Genomic DNA, 22596 nt, shown 5'->3' on the forward strand with positions numbered 1-22596 from the left:
CGACAGCTGAAATATGTCTATGTTGCGAGCGCTGAGATATATTTTGGGGGCCATATTGTCAAGGATGCGGGTAATAAAGTATGTTATGTAAACCTGATGGAAAGAAGCCCTGCTGCTCCTGGAACAGCTGCATCACCAGCGCCCTCCTCTGGTCCAGCGTCCGACGCAGCGACGAGTACGGCACTTTGTCGAACTCCAGTTCAGCCAGGATGTCCTCGCCATCTGTGCCTATGGAAAGAAATACACACACACAAAAAAAAAAAATTATAATTAAAAATAAATAAATAATAAGATCTCTACGGGAAAAAAAAGTTGCGTAGAAAAGAACCTAACTAACAACTACTTGACTTGACTTATTAGTTCAATTTGTTCCATGACCATGCTGAAATGAATGGCAATGGCATTAAAGCCAGCCCCCCAAAAAACACCTCCAAAGTTTTGCAGTTTTTTTACTAAAAAAAAAAAAAAAAATACAAAATAGCACTCTACACCGTTGTACTTTATAAAAATATACATAAATAACAAAATGAAATAGAATGCAAACAATTTCACAGTATGCCTCATGGTTTAATGTATCCATTTTGCAGTAATAGAGACGTACGGATATAGATAGCGAAGAGTTTTGCAACTTACTGACTCAGTAAGGTGCAGTAATAATTTGAGCCCGAACGATTAATTATCATCTGGCTGATACATATTAACACATTACAACATAAGACAATGACATTCAAACAAACATTCCTCCCGCCCAAAACAAATTCTCTCTGTCGTAAAGTTAAACTAATACTAAAGGACAATGACTTGCAAAACAGTCAAATGTTCTGCCTGTAATTCGTATCTTTATTATTGTAAGCGTTAAGAGACAAAAAAAAAAAAAATCTATATCGGTCGGGCCCGAGTAATAATAGTCGTTTTTCAAAGAGGATAAAGATTCTGCCTGTGAGTGTGGGTACATTGTCTGTCGACATGTGTTGCTGCACGGTTTGTGTTCCAATAGCCATCGCTTAAAGGGTTATAACAACCGAAACATCGATGCTAGTTTCATGAGCCTGTCTATGGTTTTGCATTGTGTGTTAACGTTAAGCTAGCTTGTGGCATCTTAAGAGTTATAAAAAGAGCACAAAAAACATGACTAGGTGAGCATAAGTTTCACAGAAAGAAACACGAAGAGGTGAATTTGCAAATATGCGGGGGTTCACTGCGCTGTGCGGAGGTTGGTGTGCGTGTGCAGTAAGTACCTGGTCGGTCGAAAGTGAAGATGTCGCCCTCGCACTTGGCGGCGCTTTTGGGCGTGTTGGGCTCAGAGCTGCAGCTGGAGCGCCGCCGACTCTTCCTCTTTGGAGAGACTTGATCGTCAGTGGCCGAGTCCAAGTCTACAAAACAAGACATGGAAGAGAACAAGATTACAATTGCGTTCTGTATTACTGGTATACAGTGGTACCTTCACTTGGGAGTTGAATTTGGTCAGTGACCAAGCTCGTAACTCAATTTACTTGTATATTATGTGAATTTTCCCAATTAAAAGTAACTGAAAGGCCAATAATCTGTTCCAGCACCCAAAAAAACAGCACCATTTTTTTCCCCCTGTTAAACTAATTCATAAAGTGTAATTGCTATACTTACTGCAGAAAATGAATGTTGGATGTGCCTTGAAGGGGTGTCGCAAGTCGAACAACTTTATGCACCGCACACTCAAGAGCATGGATATGGGCCATTTTCATATAATTTGATCAATAACAGTATAGACATACTCCACTGAATTTCATTATGAAAAGCACTTCATTTTACTTTGAGTGTCCTTATCTCTTGATCGTATTTACTATTATGGCCTAAAATCTTCCATCATCAATATCTTCAAACATGGCTGTTTCAACAGGCGAGACATTTACACATAAAATCAAGACGGTATGAAAAAATTGTTCAATTAGAATTTTGTATTATTTTTTTTCGAACAAGTGTCTTTACCATCATTAATTGAATTACCGTATATGGAAAATGACCCATATATAACACAGTACGTGTATAAAAGCGCTATAGAAAATGAATGAATTGATGAATAGCGACCTGTGGAGTTCTTCCTCTTGCGTCGATAGCTGCCCAGAATGGCGCGGGGCGACGTGGCGAGGCTCTGCAGCGTGGGCGACGGCAGCACCTCCTCGGGCCGAAACTCGGGCAGCTCGGCAAAGCGCTCCTCGAAGTAGACCTCCGACAGCACCCTTCCCGACCAGCACGCACAAAAAACACGCACACGGTATATAGCGCGCCGTCCTGTTGCCCTGAAGGGGTCACGTTGCGAGCACTCACTTGTCCACAGAGTCAAACGTCTTCTTCAGAGGCGGCGGGCGGACTTTGATCTTCTTTGGCACCGGCTCGTCTTTGTCGGTGTGGGGGGGCGGCAGGGTGGGCTCGGTGGCTAATGGAGGCGGTAGAGGAGAGGAAGGGAGGGATTCCTTCCATCCAGCCTAAACAAAACACAACCATCCAAAAAAAATTCACGCGTTTCATTGACGTCCAAGCTGAGTTGTAAGCAAATTACCTCTCTGGTTGTTTCTGCAGTGCCGTCACAGGACGCAGGGTCCTCTGCCGAATGCGAAGCGGGAGATGCCGTTGTGGGTCCTGGCGGTTCCGGGTCGAAGGAGAAGTGACTGTTGGATGCGGCAGTGGCTGCGGTGGCCTCTCTTTCCCTTTCTTTCTCCCGCTCCTTTTCACGGTCCTTACCGCGACCCCCTCCCTCGTAGCTGCCCACCGGGATGCTGGCCAGCGTGGCTTTCACCTTCTGGGGCGGTCTGGTTGGGAGCTGGCTGAGCTTGAGTGTGTTGGGTGTGCTTACTGAAAGAGAGAATATTCAAATCATAATCATTCATAAATATGTAGTTTTGAAACCAAAATAAAAGTACAGTCAAAACACTTTTAGAGACAAAAACCTACATTTAAGAGTATAAAATGATTACCAAATTATTTACCAAATCTATATGACTCAATAGAATACAAATACCATTACGTGGAAAATACTGAGATGGATTATAATTTCATATATGCGGAACAGAAGATGAATGAATGAAAGAATTACATAAAAAGAAAGAAACATTCTGAACCATGCTAATTTGTAATTGGTTTCAAGATATTATAACGAATAATAATGCACCCTTGACAATGCGCATAGAAATGTGTATTTTACTAAGGGTTTTGAAGAATCTTTTACGTTCCCTGAAGTAAACTAGAAAAAACTTCGTTTGCGCATAAGTCAAACAAAACGAATGCGGAACACTTTATTGAAAAGAGGAAACTTTTTGCCCTGCTCTGTGTGTGCATGCCCTGACATGCTATCAAACGGACATGATAGCAACAAATATGATACTGCATCGTAGCAAACTGGTTATGTGTAGGTCTTGTTGCCTGTTGCAGTTGAGGGATTGTGTGAACATGATGTTTCTGTTGCTTAGTGCTGTTATTTTTTTTTTTTTTGAGTGGTTTTGAACGCATCGCACTGCTCAGTGTGCAGGAACAGGGGAGGGAGAAAAGAAGGGAGACGAGGGAGGGAGAGAGAGAGCGAGAGAGAGAGAGAGACTGGCTAACAGTTGTGTTCGGGATGTTTTTGTTTTCTGTTGTTTCTGGCGTCTGCTACATCTCACTTTAGCTTTGTTTGACAATAAGCCACAAGAACGGACTAGCATCTCCCATGGTCATTGAAGACGCTACAATATAATATGGCGGCCCCCTCGAGGATGTCATGAGCAGCGAAATTTATGCTACAGTGTTATATATAAATTAGTAACATTAGACATTACGTGCGGCATGGTGGACGACTGGTTAGAGCGTCTGCCTCACAGTTCTGAGGACCGGGGTTCAATACCCAGCCCCACCTGTGTGGAGTTTGCATGTTCTCCCCCGTGCCTGCGTGGGTTTTCTCCGGGCACTCCGGTTTCCTCCCACATCCCAGAAACATGCATGGTAGGTTAATTGAAGACTCTAAATTTCCCGTAGGCGTGAATGTGAGGGCCAATGGTTATTTCTTTCTATGTGCCCTGCGATTGGCTGGCGACCAGTTCAGGCTGTACCCCGCCTCCTGCCCGATGATAGCTGGCATTGCCTCCAGCGCTCCCGCGACCCTTGTGAGGATAAGCGGCTAAGATAATGGGCGGATGAATGGATGAACATTACGTATTATATTGGAATAAAAGCACACCTTTTAGATAGATACCGGTACACATCTATGTGACAAAAATTGTTCATTACCCTTATACCTATGTATAATACGCATGATCAATTTTGGACGATTTTTAGGGGACTGGGGGGGGGGGGGGGGGGGGTGTATTATACATGACAAATTACAGTGTTATTATATAAATAAAAATTGCAATTTGCAGAAATTGTGTGTAAATGCATTGACATTGACATTGGCAGCACAATATTTTAGATTTAGATTTAAGGAATTGGCCAAATTAGCATTATTTTGTTAGTTAGTTCACAATGTTAGCAAAGCTATGAGATAGCTATGATAGCATAAAAACCTGAATTGATAAAAGGGATGTTTTTTTTTTCGTCGCGCCAAATTATCAAAATGGATATTCTATATAATTTAAAGTAAAAGTTTATTTTGACATTTGTAATGAAGTACATTTTAGCAACTATACTTTCTTACTTTTATTTAAGTTACGGAATTAAACGAGTACATTCTAAGTAAGTTCTACGATACTTCCCCCCCACCCCACTTGTATTTGTACTTTTACTTAAGTACAAACAGTGTGAGTATTTTGTCATAATGTGAACAAGCATACCCGGTGTTTGGATTTGAAGTGCAGGACTGCATGGCCTTGCAGTAACAGTGGGCCCACTGGCACGCGCTGCTGAGCTGCTACTTATGGAGCTCTGCACCTGGCGCTCAGGCTGCATCAACACTTCCATCTGCCTCTCTGCCTGCCTGTCAGCAGCTCTGTCCCCAGGCAGGTGGCGCTCTGGATGTGGCTGCGCGACCGCAATGGCGGTGGGCGCCGTGTGTTTGGCCACGATGTGGCCGGAAGCGCTGGAGGGGCAGGAGACGGCCGCCATGGAGACCACCCCGGCTGCCATAGTGATGCTCTGCGAAGGAGGGTAGATGGCGGTGACGACCTGGCCGCCGGAACCGCAGACGGGGATGGAGCTGGGGGGCTGTGGAGATGGAGCTGTGGCCAGGATAGGCGGTTGACCTGAATGTGGTTTGAAAAGAGGGTTCAAATAGGAGTCTGACAGCCATACAAGTAGACCTAAAATAAAACAACTTCTTAGTTTAAGTGATTCTCATACCACGTGTGGGACCCGTACCACACGTGGTATGTGGGCTCCGTCCACTGCTATGCCAAAGATAACCTGCCAAAGTATGGTTCAGTTATATTTAACTTGTAAATACATTACATCTGCATTTACTGTAATCATTCAGAACTGTTTGTTTTTAAATATTTATTTAGGCACAACTCTTATTTAACTATGTGCCGTACATTTTAATTGAATCATGAAGTCGTTTTTTTTTTTTCTATATTGAAGTGCAGTGTTAAAAGGGGAGTTTACCACCATGCCCGAGGAAGAACAACCTATCAGCGACAGAAGACGGGACCGAAGAGTTGTCAATCATTTGCTGTGGACCGTCACAGCCTCATGCATCTTGCATGAAATTAAAGGCAGACTTTTAGGAATTGTACAACTTCTGGGGCGTTCCAAATTAGTTTGTCCCATAGTTGCTAACTTACTTAACAGTGTTACCTTGACTTATGAGTGCCCCAACATCTGTTTTTTTTTCTTTCTCTCTACTCCCGCACTCGTGCGGGCGACAACGCCCGCATTGCATCACGTGAACGACGCGCACACAGCAAAAATCGTTGCTGCGCGTAGAACGCCGTGGAGATCATCTCTCGTGATTGGTCTGTTGTAGTCACATGCCGTGATGAATTACTCAGAGTGCCCCTTGGTTCTACATATCATCTACGCTGCCGCCTTCTTGATCGATTTTGCAGCATCATTAATCGTATCATCTGGTCATCTGGGTCCATTTGTTCTAGCAGACACTGTTGTTGCTTTGTTCACTGTTACTGAAAGGAAAGTAAAAGCGGCTACCGGAAACGGCCCAAAAAAATGCAGAGGAAACTCCACCCCGTGGTGTCCTAGCCAATACCAGCGAGTATAAAGAAGCCTTTACACTACACTTGCTAAGGCCACACCATTTAAAGGCACAACACACCAACGTACTCCAGTGTGTGCGTGTGAATTTCAGCTTAATTACGTTTCATAAAACCAGTTTAACTTTTTAAATTCCTTTTCATTATGTTTTTATATTTATATTTTACACTATGATACTGTTTGTTTTCATTGAGAGGATGGACTGGAGCGGTACAATGGATTTTTCATTCATTTCAATAGGGAGATTTGACCATCATTGTTTTTAAAATCTTGTTTTTAATACAATAAATGAGGTGATACAAATCTCTGCTGCACTAACCGGCGATTAGTGGCTGAACCAGCGTCTGGCCAGGCGGCGGGATGGTCGTGAAGCCGAGGGTGGCGAGGGAAGGTGGCACGTATGCGGAGCCGGGCAGAGGCAGCGCTTGCTGAGAGGGGCAGGAGGACGAGGGCGCCGCTGCAGTGGACACCATTGGCAGAGAGCATGGCACCCCTGGAGTGGACTGCATGTAGGTGATCCTGCAGAGAGGTGATAGGACTGTTTTAGTGGAAAACGTTACAGAGGTGACTGGGTTTAACAATGTGACAAATACAGGAAGGAAGTATGGTCAGAAGGGGAGAGGAGAAGAAACAGAGAAGTTCTGCAGAGGACGAGTAGTGTTATATGTGTGGGTGTGTAGCTGTGGAGGTGGACGGCAGAGGCAGCGCAGGGGCCACCAGCAGCATGACTAACGCATCCAGAATAGAGCTGCTCTGCCACAGGAGCACCCCTGCTGTACTTCTCCTTTTTTCCCCCCTACACATGCACCGGTTCCAGACACTCCATCATTAAAGCACTCCACAAAGAAGTCACTTATTGGGCTCAACTTGGGAGATACAGTAAACATCAAAATTATACCACTGACAGGCAAACTATGGACCACTTTGACAGCCTTTTTATTGTGCTTAAATAAACACTTCGCCTGCCGGTTGTGTGAACACGTCGTGATTTTGATTGCTTGCTATTGTTGCGAAAAATGCACAGAGTACAGAGGGTCCCTAAAGTTTAGACCACGGGTGTCAAACTGGTGGTCTGGGGACCAGATCCGGCCCACAGCATCATTTTATGTGCCCCGCGAAAGCAAATCCTGTGTGTGTCGACTTCATGTTTCTTGTGAAAATACCAAAATTGGTGTCTTTACTTGTATAATGTTGAGATCAATGTTGAGAAAGCATTTTATGTTACAATGACCTTTTTGGAAAAAAAATTATAATAGATGAACATTTTGTATTGGCTTCTGATTTTAAAACTAGTTATCCATCAATTTGTTGTGTATATGTCATTATATGAGACAATATTTTATATGGGTTCACATTCATAACGGCCCTCCGAGCGAAGCCATAACTACAATGTGGCCCACTACAAAAATGAGTTTGACACCACTGGTTTACACACATCGGTAAAAACGGCATATTTTCAAGAAATTACATTTTCAACAACATTTTATTCAATTTGATTAAAAACATAACATCTTAGATATGACTTCCAACATTTGTAATAATAATATTGATGCAATTTGCAAAATTCACATGAACTAACACCACACTGCCATCAATTTCCATTTGTCCAGACTTTAAGGGACACTGAATTTATTAAAGCACTGTTGCATTATTTTTTAAATTATTTTGATGATTAAAGCTGACAGCTAACAAAAACTCAAATTTCACCAGAGAAGTTGCAATATTACATAAGAAACAACTAAAATGATTTTCAAGATAGAAATTATGTAGGATTTCTAAAAAAGTATATTCCTCTGTGTTTAATTAATCCCTATGATTTATATTACTGAAATTAACTTTTCTACACTATTCAAATCTATTTAGATGCATCGATAATTGTAGGAATATTAATTAATATGTAAGAGTATCTACTAGCCTTTCAGTTCACTTGTTAGCTATTAAAATGTTTCAATAGAATTAAATCAACGACAGTGTTTTTCCAATTTAATTTAATAAGACCTACACTGATGGATAAGATTGTTGGTACCCCTATGTGAATGAAAGAAAAATGCACAATGGTCACAGAAGTAACTTGAATTTGACCAAAGTAATAATAAATAAATATAATAATAAAAATAATAAATAAATGAAATTAAACATCAGACTACTTTTGAATTTTGGTTAAACAGAAAGTTTTGTCTCATCTGTCCATAGGACCTTCTCCCAGAAGCTCTGACAAGCCACAAAGTTTGAAGTCGCGACAAAACATGCCGTCTAGAGAAGCACCCTTCACACCTGAGACAGCTGGAGCAGTTTGCTCATGAAGAGTGGGCCAAAATACCCGCTGAGAGGTGCAAAGTCTCATTGAAGTTACAAAAATCATTTGATTGCAGTGATTATCTCAGAAGGTTCTGCAACAAAATATTAAGGGTACCATCATTTTTGTTTCAGGCCCGTTTCATAGGTTTGTTGAACCTTAGCACAAAAGCAATGTCTGAGGTTCATTGGTTAATTTTTATAATATTCTTTATTTATTATTACTTTTGTCAGATTTAAGTTATTTCTGTGACCACTGTGGGGTTTTCTTTCATTAACAGAGGGGTACCAACAATTGAATCCACGTTTGTAAGTTGAAATAAAAAGGTTAATAAAAAATATAATCAAAAAATATAGTGTAGCAAATCAGTGGAAGAAAAAAGTGGATGGAAAGCATATTTTAATATTTATATATGTGAGGAATGTGATGTGATATGAATGTGAGGCGGTGTGGGCACTGTGATGGTGTAGATAAAGCGCTATATACGTGCAGTCCATTTACCATTTAAACGTAGTTGAATAGACACACAAAAATTCCAACCATAAAATGTTGAGAAAATTCTGAACATATGTTCATGTGTGTGTACATGCATGTGCCTTCAAGAGGCGGGGCCTGATGGGGTATTGTGTGACATCGGAAAATCTGCATATGTATGGACGTGAGCTGTGGCTAACAGCAGCACCTGCAGGAGTATGCTCCGAGTGTGTTTAGAATTCTCCAGCATGAGAAGTGGAAATGTGTTGTAAATATGTCCAAATGGAAACTGTTTGATATTTCTTTATGTCATGGTCATACCTGGTGGTTGGGGGTGGCAACAGAACAGCCTGTGAGGGGGGCGTGGGTCCTGGAGCCACGACGGCAGCCGTGGCCATTGTCACGGGAAAGGGGCTGACGGGATTGACCGCCCCTCCTTGAGGCAGCTGCGACTGGACCACAGGCATGGGTGCAATCTGGATGATCTGGATATATTTTTTTAATGCAATGAGTGCTATGCATAATGAGCTAATTTTCTTAATTATAGTGTGAGGCTGTGAACCTTGCTTCCTGCCTGAGTGCCATTCTGGACAGGAAGAGGCGGGGCCACGATGGGAAACTGCTGGGTGGGAGCCGGCGCAGTGCGTACCATTGCCATGGGGACCACCATTTTACCCTGGAGCACCGGAGACTGTGTTTGCACTGAGTAGAGTAAGAATAAACATTTATTTGATTGTTGCATCATATAACTGACTAGCCATATTAGTCTCAACAGCTAGGAAGTGCGTACCACTTTTCATTGCTAAAGTAGGATACATGCATACCAATTTTTAAAATGTGAGACCCCCCACACATGATAAGGGAAAAAAAACTGATCTGAGTGTGCTTACAGCTCTTATATTGTGTGGTGGACTGTACACCAGAGGCAGTTTCTGATATGGGTGATACGGGCAGCCGCTGGGGTTGGGCATCGTTTGAATTTGAGAGATTCCGGTCCCAATTCCAGCTCCTCATTTCGATTTCGGCTCCAAACGATTCTCGATTCCGATTCTTTTAGGGGGCTGGGTCAAAAAAGTTTAAATAAAGGTTGTCCAAATTATGAACATCCATTTTCTTAGCAGACTGCAGCATAAACTAAAATGAACATTTGATTTGGGGTTCTTTATAACCAGTATCAATAACAAACCTATGAAATAAAAGGCAACGTGTGTGGAACTAACCCAATTGTCTTAATATTCATAAATTATTATTTCCGCTAAAAGTTAAATATAGCATTGTTAAAATAGTGATTTGCGACTGTTTTATCACCTCAAATGGTTTATACAGTATGTGCAAGTTTTAACTTGATTTCCTGTTTTAAGCATGTTCCCTTTTATTTTGAAGGGTTCTCAGCATTTTGGCACGAAAAATCACTTCACACGACACCGATAAAAACAAAAATAAAACAAAAAAGAGTAAAGGCTTCTTTATACTCGCGCGGGCGGGACCAATCACGAGAGATGATCTCCGTTCTACACGCAACAACAATTTTTGCCGTGTGCGCGTCAAGCTGCGTACAGGGCCCGCGCGGGCCAATTCGTCGGTCACGTGATGCAATGGGGGCGTTGTCGGCTGATCAATTTTGGCCTGATCACCTATGTACCCCGCTTAATCGAACTAATTCTTTTATTCCATAACTTCCATTTATATGGAAGGCAACACTTTTATCTTCAATCGTTTTGTGGCGGAGTTACAGTAGGTACGGAAAGTATTCAGAATTCAATTTTTCACTCTTTGTTATATTGCAGCCATTTGTTAAAATCATTTAAGTTCATTTTTTCCTCATTAATTTACACACAGCACCCCATATTGACAGAAAAAAAACTGAATTGTTGACATTTTTGCAGATTTATTAAAACAGAAAAACTGAAATATCACACAGCCATAAGTATTCAGACCCTTTGCTGTGGCACTCATATTTTTAACTTAGGTGCTGTCCATTTCTTCTGATCATCCTTGAGATGGTTGTACACCTTCATTGGAGTCCAGCTGTGTTTGTTTATACTGATTGGACCTGATTAGGAAAGCCACACACTTGTCTATTAGACCTCACAGCTCACAGTGCATTTTAGAGCCAATGAGAATCATGAGGTCAAAGGAACTGCCTGAAGAGTTCAGAGACAGAATTGTGGCAAGGCACAGATCTGGCCGAGGTTACAAAAACAATTCTGCTGAAATTAAGGTTCCTAAGAGCACAGTGGCCTCCATAATCTTTAAATGGAAGACATTTGGGACGACCAGAACCCTTCCTCGAGCTGGCCGTCCGGCCAAACTGAGTAATCAGGGGTGAAGAGCCTTGGTGAGAGAGGTAAAGACGAACCCAAAGATCACTGTGGCTGACCTCCAGAGATGTAGTCGGGAGATGGGAGAAAATTCTAGAAAGTCAACCATCACTCCAGCCCTCTACCAGTCGGGGCTTTATGGCAGAGTAGCTCGACGGAAGCCTCTCCTCAGTTCAAGACACATGAAAGCCCGTATTGCGTTTGCTAAAAAACACCTGAAGGACTCCAAGAAGGTGACAAATAAGATTCTCTGGTCTGATGAGACCAAGATAGAACTTTTTGGCCTTAGTTCTAAGCGGTATGTGTGGAGAAAACCAGGCACTGCTCATCACCTATCCAATACACTCCCAACAGTGAAGCATGGTGGTGGCAGCATCATGCTGTGGGGGTGTTTTTCAGCTGCAGGGACAGGACGACTGGTTGCAATCGAAGGAAAGATGAATGTGGCCAAGTACAGAGATATCCTGGACGGAAACCTTCTCCAGAGTGCTCAGGACCTCAGACTGGGTCGAAGGTCCAACAAGACAATGACCCTAAGCACACAGCTAAAATAACGAAGGAGTGACTTCAGAACAACTCCGTGACTGTTCTTGAATGGCCCAGCCTGACTGAAACCCAATTGAGCATCTCTGGAAAGACCTGAAATTGGCTGTCCACCAACGTTCACCATCCAACCTGACAGAACTGGAGAAGATCTGCAAGGAGGGATGGCACAGGATCCCCAAATCCAGGTGTGAAAAACTTGTTGCATAATTCCCAAAAAGACTCATGGCTGTATTAACTCTAAAGGGTGCTTCTACTAAATACTGACCAAAGGGTCTGAATACTTATGGCTGTGTGATATTTCAGTTTTTCTTTTTGAATAAATCTGCCAAAAACATTTCTGTCAATATGGGGTGCTGTGTGTACATTAATGAGGAAAAAAGATTAACTTAAATTATTTTAGCAAATGGCTGCAATATAAAAAAAGAGTGACAAAAGGGGGTCTGAATAATTTCCGTACCCACTGTACAAAAAATGTTTAAGCAAAATGAAGACAGTGATGCATAATTTTAGAGGTGTATTTTTCCACAAAAAGTCCCACCCCAATTTCCATAAATCCCACTTTGCGCTCACCTCTTGTTCCTGGGCTGGGCGAATAACACACGAGCGAACTATGACCCTGCTGCTTCCCATTGGCCAATGGCGTGTGCGTGGGCGGAGCTGCAGGCAGGTTGAAGATACTGGTCGGCTGACAGAGCTGCTGCGGCGGACTCTTGGGGTTGGCGGGGAGGGTGGGTAGTATGTACTGGACCTGTGCCTTACCCCCCGGAGGCACTAGGGAGGAAGTGGGAAGGAATTGGGGTTGGAGGAGGGGCAGGGGGCCGTTGGAGTGGCTGTTGGAGGACGGGGGCTGAGACTGGGGGGACGGGGTAATGAGCTGCACGGCAGGCTTCCCTGACAGCGCGCCGCCTAGCACTAAATTAGTCACCACCCCGGCACCTACGGGGCTGGGCGACGGAGAGGAGGAGTAGCCACTGGGTGTGGCTGGGGCGCTGCATGCTGGTCCCGAGCCAATCAAAAGTTGTGGCTGCTGAAGGGTCATGGGTTTCCTCTCGGGCGGGTGAGGACTGGAGGAGGCGCCACCATCTCTGGGTTTGCTGACGATGGGGAGCGGCGTGCTGATGACAGGGCGCATCACGTTGGTCAATACAGTGGACGCCACTCGCACGGTGCCAATGCCGAGGTGCGAAGGCGATGAAGAGATAACTGACTGGCCAGAGGAGAGGGAGAGAGGGGAGGCGTGCACCGCTCCAACCTCACCCCCAAAAGACTCCTTGACATCTGCCTCTCCCCTCTTCCTGGGGTCTGAAAAAACCCCTGATCTCCCTTCGTCGTAGCGCTTGCTGGCCGGATAAGAGGACAAGTACACGCTCCTGCTGTGATGCGAGGATGATAAGGATGCCGTGGAGCAGATGACAGGACCGAAGACTCGCTGCGAAGCAAAGCAGACCGACATTGATCGCATCTGTCATCTGCGTGTTGTACAGCAGTACCTTGGTTTATGAACTTCATTCTTTCCAAGACAGAAATGTTCCTGAACCGAAGCAATGTTTTCCGTTGAAATGAATAGAAATACAAGTAACTTTTTCCAGTTTCAGAACGATGTTTACCTTATTTTTAGTAGTGTAGTTAAAAATATAGTACTGTACAACATAAAAATAAGTGAAAACACAATTGTGAATATTCTCATTCATCCCAGTGAATATTCTCATTCATCCAGGTCATTTTTTTCTCAGGGCATTGAATCAATCACAACTGGACTGTTCTGTTTGTCTTAGAAGACGTTTCATCTCTCATCCAAGCAGGCTTCATCAGTTCATGCAACAAGGCCTTTTTAGGATGCACTAACCAGTGCTTGTGTGGAAAACGCAACTATTTATGCTCTAATTTAGTGGCATGCCCCACACCACGTATAGAATCCTTCTTTTTCAATGCAAAAAAGGCGGAGAGCCATTAAGGCATCTGGCCAAGAAGCCATTATCCGTCAGAATTAGGCAGAATCAGTGAGTTTCTTTGGAATGGACGAAAGGACGGCATTGTAAGTAGGAGAACTTTCCGAGCCATCTTTTCAGGTGAAAACACACTTGCAATGTCTTAAACAGACATGCCCAAAGTCCGGCCCCCGGGCCAAATCCGGCCCGTGTTCATATTTCCACTGGCCTGAAGCCTCTGTCATAAAACCAATAATATGTGGCCCGGCAGTACAAAATACACGCACAATTTTATATTTAACCACAGGATGGCAGTAAACTTGTGGCTGAACTCTCGCGGGGCCGTTTTGCGCATGATCTGTTTTTTGCCCATTTCTAAAATGGCAACTGGGAGTAAGAAAAGGAAAGTTGATAGCGAGGGCCGACGTTTCCAGGACAAATGGAAGTCTGAATATTTTTTCACTGAGTTTAGAAACAACTGCGTCTGCCTAATTTGCTGTGTTCAAGGAGCTAAATATAAAGAGGCAACTGGAAGCTGGTTTAACGGCACAGCAACACTTTTTCACAAGAGCCAGTGAGTCGAATGAAAATACAACAAAGGCAAGCTATGAGGTGGCAACGCTGATTGCCAAGCACTGCAAACCTTTTACTGAGGGTGAATTTATTCAAGACTGCGTGATGACAATGGTGGAGAACATTTGTCCTGAGAAAAAGCAACAGTTCGCCAATGTTTTCCTGGCTCGTAGCACTGTGTCACGAAGGATCGAAGAAGTTTCTTCTGATATTAAGAGACAGTTGGACGCAAAAGGAGTGGAGTTTGAATTTTTTTCGTGAGCCTGTGACGAAAGCACGGATGCATTCGACAGCGCTCAGTTACTGATTTTTTTTTTTTTAGAGGATTGGACAGTGAAATGAACGTGCGTGAAGAGCTACTTGACCTCCAGAGCCTTAAGGACCAAACAAGAGGGAAAGATTTATTTGCTTCTGTTTGTTCCGCCGTACATGACATAAAATTACAGTGGAATGAAATCACGGGGATTATTACGGATGGCGAGCACAGTGGATTATCAACCCTAGTGTGTAACAAAGTGAGCGAAGAAGGAGGTAAAGCTATAAAACTCCATTGTATTATTCACCAACAAGTTCTATGTGCCAAACATCTGAAATATGATCACGTTATGAAACCGGTGATGAAGGCTATTAATTATATTCGCTCCAAAGCCCTGTGCCACCGCCAGTTTCAACAATTTCTACTGGATATCCACGCTGAATACGGACCCAACACCACACATTTCCAATCTCTGCAAGAAATAATGACCTGTTTGACCAGCGCACAATATCAGTGCGCAAATGAGGAGGTATGCCGCAAACATCTCATCTCAGACTGAGGAGTTTCAACAGCGTTTCAGGGATTTTGCAACTATTGAAAAGGAGATCACGCTCTTTTCTTCTCCCGTTTCCGTGGATCTCAGTGACGTTCCAGCCCACCTGCAGTTGGAGCTCATTGAGCTGCAGTGTGACACGGAGTGTCGCAGCCGGTACCAACAACTCCCTCTTGTCAACTTTTACCAGCAGCTGGATAAAGACAGGTTCCGAGAGATTCGTACATTTGCTAAAAAAATGTTGCGCTTGTTTGGCTCGACATACTTGTGTGAGAAGACATTCTCAGTCATGAACATGAATAAGAACCGCGTGAGGACAAGACGAAGTGACTCCCACCTGCGTGACATCTTGCGCATTAAAACCACCGCTTTTGAGCCAGACCTGCCCCATTTACTGCAGTCGAGATCTAAGTGTCACCTTTCACATTAATGCAAACATGTTGTTTGTTGACTCTGATGAATAAAGTTTGAGTTTGAGTCAAATTTCATAAAAATACTTTATTTTGCATTTCATTAATTTTTATTTTAACCTTCATTTATCCAGGTCAGGCAGTTATCAGATCTACCTAGCAGCAGACAGCATAGTAAAACAAAGTAAAATAAAAATAAATACAAAAAAGTATTCCCCTCGTCGGTAGCATGTAAAATTAATGCTGGCCCGCATGACAATTTTTTTACGTCAATGTGGCCCCTGAGCCAAAAGGTTTGGGCACCCCTGGTCTTAAAGCTTCTTTATATTCGCATGGGTGGCGACCACGCTGACGTCACTGCGGCTATCCCGCGCGCAGTTTGCCTTTATACTCGAGCACAACCCACACGCGCTGTTTTGAAAATGTGCTGCAGTTCTCCTCCAAGTCAGGGGTGTCACTACGGCTGGTATTGGCTAGGACACCACAGGGTGGAGTTTCCTTTGCATTTTATGGCCAATTCCGGTAGTAGTTTCCACCTTCGCTGGCCCACCAACACCTCTAAACCTACCGCCATGGAAATTTCATGCCAGGAGTTCGCTGACATTTGTGAATCTTTGTAATTTTTAGTCCTAGCATCATAAAGATGCACATATTTGTGCATCTCCTCGCACAGCCTCTCGTCAATCTGTTCCATGTTTTGTATTTTAAAGATGGCGCTATTGAGGAACCAAGGGAAAAGCTGAGTACGTCATCACAGCATGTGACTAAAACGGAACAATTACGAGAGATGATCTCTGTGGCATTCTGCGCGCTGCGACAATTTGTGCCGTGTGTGTGTCAAGTGTTGCATCGGGGCCACACGGCCCAATGCGTCGGTCACGTGATGCAATGTGGGCGCTGTCGCTCGCGTGGGTGTATAAAGAGGCCTTTACTGTTTTCACATACTGTATTACAGCCGCGCTAACACCATCACCAGCGAAGTTTTTCAATTACTCGCGCGAACGAGCATTTTTCTGTCTATTTTATAAGGTCTTAGCTTTGTCAAAACAGGCACTCCTTTCGTCACTTGAGCTACCTTTATTGCCTAATTCATGCCTTAACAAAAGTACAGATACTACCTTTCGCCAAACCAAACTGGACAGCGAGATCACTGACATAAACACCATTATCATGTTGAACTATTAATTTTTTTTTTCAAGAATAATACAATTACAATTACACAATTTTCAGTTTCTTTGGAGACATACAAAGGCTAATTTAGACACCCCCCCCACCCCAAAAAAATACATACAGTAACTGCAATGCGTTATGCTTGGAGCCAATGATGTTTAAGCAGCGCAAGAAAAAACACAACAACGCCTTCTGAGTTGATGCTGTGACTGTACCTGAACTGACAGCACAGTGCCTGAACAGAGGCAATATTTCTTTGAAAATTGTACTCATAAAATAAACTCTTCGTGAACCGAGGTTCCACTGTATTGAGAATCAACAGCCGGGAGATGACCGCTTACCTTTTGAGCGCTCTCGTCGCCAGAACCTCTCTCGCTGTCGCTGTCGGTCACTCGTTCCTTGCACTTAAGGTCAATAGAGCTGCTCGGATAAGGGTCCTCTGGAGAAGAACATACACTACAGCTACACTTGACATTCAATGCCATAATTCCAGAACACATTTAGTACAAGGTAGGGCTGGTCAAATAATACATGTTATTGATTAATGGCTCTGAACAAAGAGGAGCTCATTTACAAAACCCTCGTCAGTGTTGCCAACTTTGCAACTTTCCCGACTCCTCTAGTGACTATTGTTCAAGAAAGTGACTAGCGACTTTAATTCCCACTAAGAAACAAATGAGCAGAAACATTTTCCCACTGTTTTACGTATTACAAGAAAGGAGTGCAGTTGAAGCCAATTATGGAGTCAGTTGCTCTCAAGATTGCCAAATACATAGTGCCCATTTATAGGTTACAAAATAGGGATTTATCGACATGAAAAAAGCAATAAAAATCGGAAATCAGATTTTTGTGGAGAAAAAAAAAAGAGATTTAATTTTTGGGGCATATCGCCCAGGCCAAGTACAATAGATTGGCAGACACGGAGTAACCCAAATTTCTAGGTCAAAATGCGCCATAGCCACATAACTACGCTAGGGCTGTAGTTTTGGGGATTACTCTACATTAGCTCCAGGAAGTACTGTTGACGGCCTCAAGTAAAACTTTAGTTGCCGTTTCTTACCGATTACATCATCGTCTCCCTCCTCCTCACAGATGACCATGCGCTCCTCGTCGCTGGTCATGTCCTCGCTGACGCCCCGTTGGGACTGTGACAGGGGTGGAGCGTGGCTGGAAAACTGGCTGCCTCCGTCCCCACACATCTAAAAAAATAAAATAAAAATAAAAATGAAAAATTGGTAAAAAGGTAAATCAATCACAAATTATCACTGGCTTTGCACAATGTCTGAAATGCAATAAATTGTACAGCTAGACAAATTTGAGATGCCTTACCTCAACGGTTCTCAAACTTGGGTCTATGAGCCATAGCTTCGGGGTCCGCAAAATAATTACCAATAACTTATGTCGCATAATTACAAATGGGGACCAGCATGCCAATAAAGCAAAGAAAATAAACCAATTAATCCTCCATACCTTAGTTTTGGACAAGTTATTAGTGCTGATTTGATTGTGACAAAAATCTAATAAATCTGACTTCCCTGAATGAATAATACAGTTTTAAGAAATTTTTTTATTATTATTATGTGTATGTAAGAATAAATTCTTATTTGTAGAGGATACCATTTTGTTTTTCGAGAATACAGTTCTATTTTATTTATTTTTTGAAAGAATCAAAGGCGTAATTTTACATGACTAAAGTTATATTTTGAAAATTCACTTGTTAAAATATCCCTTTCTTCCCTAAACTTAGACTTTTATGGCTTTCAGTCACTTACACACGTGAACTGCATTTTCCAAGAACAACTGTGACTAAAGGCTCAAAATGGGAATTTGTGTGTTCCTTCATCTTTACCTGTGCCAATTCTGCCAGGGCTTGTGTATTGCCCCTGTCGCCCCTCTCCATGCTGTGCACGGCACTTTGGGAGAAGGCTCTGGGACGTGTCAGCTGGCTCAGATGTCCCTCTGCCGTCTGACTCCTCTCAGACATGGCAGCCAGACCCGGACCCACCACTCCCTTCATTTCCACAGAATGTGGTTCTACCAGATGGAAAAAAAAAGGGATGTTAAGGAAAATCTACAAGAGTCATGTCTTTGGAGGGTTGAGAGACCAACCTGTGGACTCAGACATGCTCCTCTCACGGATATCTTTTCCCCCAGGGACGCCACGTCCTTCAGAGCTCGACTTCTTCCTGTCTTTGTTGCACCACTTCCAGTCAGGGTGGGCCTTAAAGTGGGCCTCTTTTACCTGGGAAAAGAACGACTCTCAGAATAAGTACATGGACATATATGTAATGAAAATTTTACTTTTTAAATGTCCTGTATAAAACAAATGGGGTCTCTGGAGTGCCTGCCCGCCAAAGAATGAAATTAAATAATCAAGAAACTCTTTTGTCATCTTTCTATTTCAGAAAATGTGTCTGTGAGTGAACCGTTCTGCACTCTACTATTACATAGTAACCGTCCCACACAACAAATTTGTCCGCACCTGACATTTCAGCTAGGCTTGGTGAAGATCCGGAGTCATATTCAAGCAGCCGCCGGACTACACCGTATAAAATACTGTAGTGCAGTAACACCCATGCCGCACATCATGTCAAAGCCAAAGGGTAAACAGAGCTGCACTGAATTTTGTTCGTTGTACAGATTAATGTTAGATTGGTGACAAAATGCTGCCTTCATGAGTGAAAATGCAATTAAACCTCTATCGTACTTGCTTTAAGTGTCATAAATCCGTGGGGCATTTGGACGAAAGCATGTTCAATCATGTTATTATGGCACCTGGAAACTGTTTTAATTTGTGAAAAAAAGCAATTATCTCTTAAATCCTTTTTTTCTTTTTAAACACCCTATTAAAAAGCATTAGTGTACCTGGAAGGCCAAGTCATGGTACTTCTGTTTCTCTTTAGGTCCGAGGGCATACCACCATTCGCCCAGGATCTTGCTGACGGTCCTGTTGTCCTGGTTGGGGTGTCGCTGGTGCACCAACGCTCGATGGCGCTTGCTGAAAATCATGAAGGCGTTCATCGGTCGCCGGATGTGGTCCTTTTCCCGCTAAGAAAGACAGACAGAAACATCATGTATGGAAGATGGACAACTCCAGTATTATACACTGGACCCTCAAAGGTTCAAGTTAAGTCATACAATTTGTAATTTGAACAAAAATACACTTGTAAAAGACTGACATGCATACAATCAGTGTTTCATCTTTTCTTTGGCTTTTTTGTTCTTTATGATACCGCCACATGACAGAAGGGTACCAGTAATGGCAATGTGGACACTCCTTGAGCCATAGAACAGGAAATTGAACTTATTGATGTGTAGCAGCAAAAGTAATGCACATCTCTGTCCTGGCTTACATGTACAAAATCTCGCCATCTAAATAATAATAATAAAATAATGGAATGTAATACGCAGAGTCAGCTCTGATCTGAAAAGACTCACCTCTCAAGTCTATTACTAGTCATGAGAGTTAACCCTCCTGTTACATTTTTTCCAAGGAACAACAATAATGTTCCTGGGTCAATTTGACCTGGTGCACGTTTAATTATCCTAAAGTGTTGAGCTGGTGCTGGCCCTGTCAGAACTTGCACTGGCCCCGTATATTCATGATATAATACGTTAACCTTTCGTGATTATTTCGTATATGGCGTCTTTATACTGTATTATTTAAGCCACTTTAAGAAATTAATGACTCTGTACTAACTGACTAAAATCAAGGCACTGCAATTGCACAAATAAATAATGATGCTTAAAAGAATAAATTAATAACAATTACATCCATCCATCCATTTTCTGAGCCACTTCTCCTCACTATGGTCGCGGGCGTGCTGGAGCCTATTCCAGGTATCATTGGGCAGGAGGCAGGGTACACCCTGAAGTGGTTGCCAGCCAATCGCAGGGCACATACAAACAAACAACCATTCCCACTCACAGTCACACCTACTGGCAATTTAGAGTCTCCAATTAATGCATGTTTTTGGGAAGTGGGAGGAAACAGGAGTGCTCGTAGAAAACCCACGCAGGCACGGGGAGAACATGCAAACTCCACACAGAACTGTGAGGCAGACGCTCTAACCAGTCGCCCACCGTGCCGCCTAACAATTACATATTTACAATTAAACATTAAATTATTAAAATATTTACCTTGTACTGGCATCCCAACAATGCATTATCTTTTGTCTTGATGTTGTGCACACGATGTATATTATATATTTATAGATACAGTATTTACATGCATATTGTAAAATATTGGCTGCTTGGTGCTTGCTTTGGAGTTTGTGCTCCACTATTTGACCAGAGTCTGCCTATCTCAGAGCCCTACTAGGTTCATAATTCATTAGCATTTCTTTCATGTATTCAGGACCTAAACCATTTGGTGATTTATAGACCAGTAGCACAACTTTAAAATCTATTCTAAAGCTGACTGGGAGCCAGTGCAAAGACTTCAGAATTGGAGTAATATGGGGGAGTAATATTTTTAATGTCAAAATGTTTGGCAATTTAACAACAAATGAACAAAAATATCTCCTTTGGGATTAAAATGTAGTAACAACAACTACTGAACAACTGAACGTAACACGATTAAAGGATGTTACGTCCATACAAAATTAACTTTTGTCCTTCAAAATGTAAACGAAATCCTGCGTACAGTATTATTATTAGAGTAGTTTCTTAATACACCATTTAGTTTAGTTTTAACTTAAAAAATTGGGGAATATAAATAAGCCTGGGCGGCACGGTGAGCGACTGGTTAGCACAGCTGCTTCACAGTTCTGAGGACTGGGGTTCAAATCCCGGCCTCGCCTGTGTGGCGTTTGGATGTTCTCTCCGTGCCTGAGTGGGTTTTCTCCGGGCACTCCGGCGGTTTCCTCCCACATCCCAAAAACATGCGTGGTAGGTTGACTGAAGACTCTAAATTGCCCATAGGTGTGAATGTGAGTGTGAATGGTTGTTTGTTTCTATGGGCCCTGCGATTCTTGCAGACACTGTTCCACGGTCGCCATTGTTGTTGCTATGTTCCTTGTTACAGAAAGGAAAGTAAAAATGGCTACCGGAAATGGCCAAAAAATGCAGCGGAAATTCCACCCTGTGGTGTCCTAGCCAATACCAGCTGTAGCGACACCCCCGGGAACACCTTGGAGGGGAACTGCAGTACATTTTCAAAACTGTGCGCGTGGGTTGTGCTTGAGTATAAAGGCAAACTGCACGCGGGATAGCCGCAGTGATGTCAGTGCGGTTGCCGCCCGCGCAAGTATAAAGGAGCCTTTGCACTGAAAAAAAAAACTAAATCCTCTCTCATGGTGCACAAAATGTCGTCGAGTTTTCAACTGTATTGATAACGGAGAAAAAAACTACCTTTCCGGGGCTGCTCTTGTCCCCATCTTTGGGCAGCGCGCTGAGGGACTGGGTACGTCGCTTAACAGGTGACGAAGAGATGGGCTGCTCTGGCACAACGCCAGGGAGGAAGCTACAAGAGACAAAAATTCAAGTTAATTGAAGTGGACAGTTAAGTAGGAACCTGAAAATGCCCTTCTATTAGCACTGGTTTAATATCTTTAAATCTCAAATCTTTGAATATTTAAAGACTAAGGGTTTATTTCCTATTAGACACGATTCACTTCACACGCTCATCTCCAATGAGGCCACTGCCTTTCATGTGCTAATAGAGCGCAGTGAAGGAAGAAAAGCTTTTGTTCCTTTCTGCTTTGTTCTTGCATTGAGCTCTTCCGATGACCAAATTAAGAGCAAAAACTACACTCACTCCCTGCATGTGTGGGTACACAACGCACTACAGTACGAACATTCACAAATGCTAAAGAGGGGTACACACAAATTTAGGCATTTTCCACCTTTCCAATCAAAAATAGGCAAGGCCCATTTGTCATATGATTATCCTGAGCAATTATCCTGGGGTGTGGAATG

The 22596-nt window shown here is 42.9% G+C and overlaps 1 protein-coding gene across 2 annotated transcripts in view; it reads right to left on the reverse strand.

The window, feature by feature from the left end:
* cicb (capicua transcriptional repressor b) overlaps positions 1-22596 on the reverse strand; it is a 68552-nt gene that overhangs the window by 3102 nt on the left and 42854 nt on the right. Inside the window, exons 5-20 of one of the 2 annotated variants that reach the window (XM_061674332.1) lie at positions 22030-22141; positions 19543-19725; positions 18787-18919; positions 18527-18711; positions 17738-17876; positions 17019-17116; positions 12358-13216; positions 9483-9622; positions 9242-9405; positions 6470-6669; positions 4779-5186; positions 2537-2829; positions 2305-2462; positions 2065-2216; positions 1239-1373; positions 94-228 (exon numbers count right to left, since the gene is read on the reverse strand). In XM_061674332.1, the coding sequence (XP_061530316.1) occupies positions 94-228; positions 1239-1373; positions 2065-2216; positions 2305-2462; positions 2537-2829; positions 4779-5186; positions 6470-6669; positions 9242-9405; positions 9483-9622; positions 12358-13216; positions 17019-17116; positions 17738-17876; positions 18527-18711; positions 18787-18919; positions 19543-19725; positions 22030-22141 (3494 nt within the window). Of the gene's footprint in view, positions 1-93; positions 229-1238; positions 1374-2064; positions 2224-2302; positions 2463-2536; positions 2830-4778; positions 5187-6469; positions 6670-9241; positions 9406-9482; positions 9623-12357; positions 13217-17018; positions 17117-17737; positions 17877-18526; positions 18712-18786; positions 18920-19542; positions 19726-22029; positions 22142-22596 lie in introns of both variants that reach the window. The other variant, XM_061674330.1, reaches the window with a different exon arrangement.

The sequence above is a fragment of the Phycodurus eques genome, chromosome 4, assembly GCF_024500275.1.
Source record: "Phycodurus eques isolate BA_2022a chromosome 4, UOR_Pequ_1.1, whole genome shotgun sequence".
NCBI classification, from domain to species: Eukaryota; Metazoa; Chordata; class Actinopteri; order Syngnathiformes; family Syngnathidae; genus Phycodurus; species Phycodurus eques.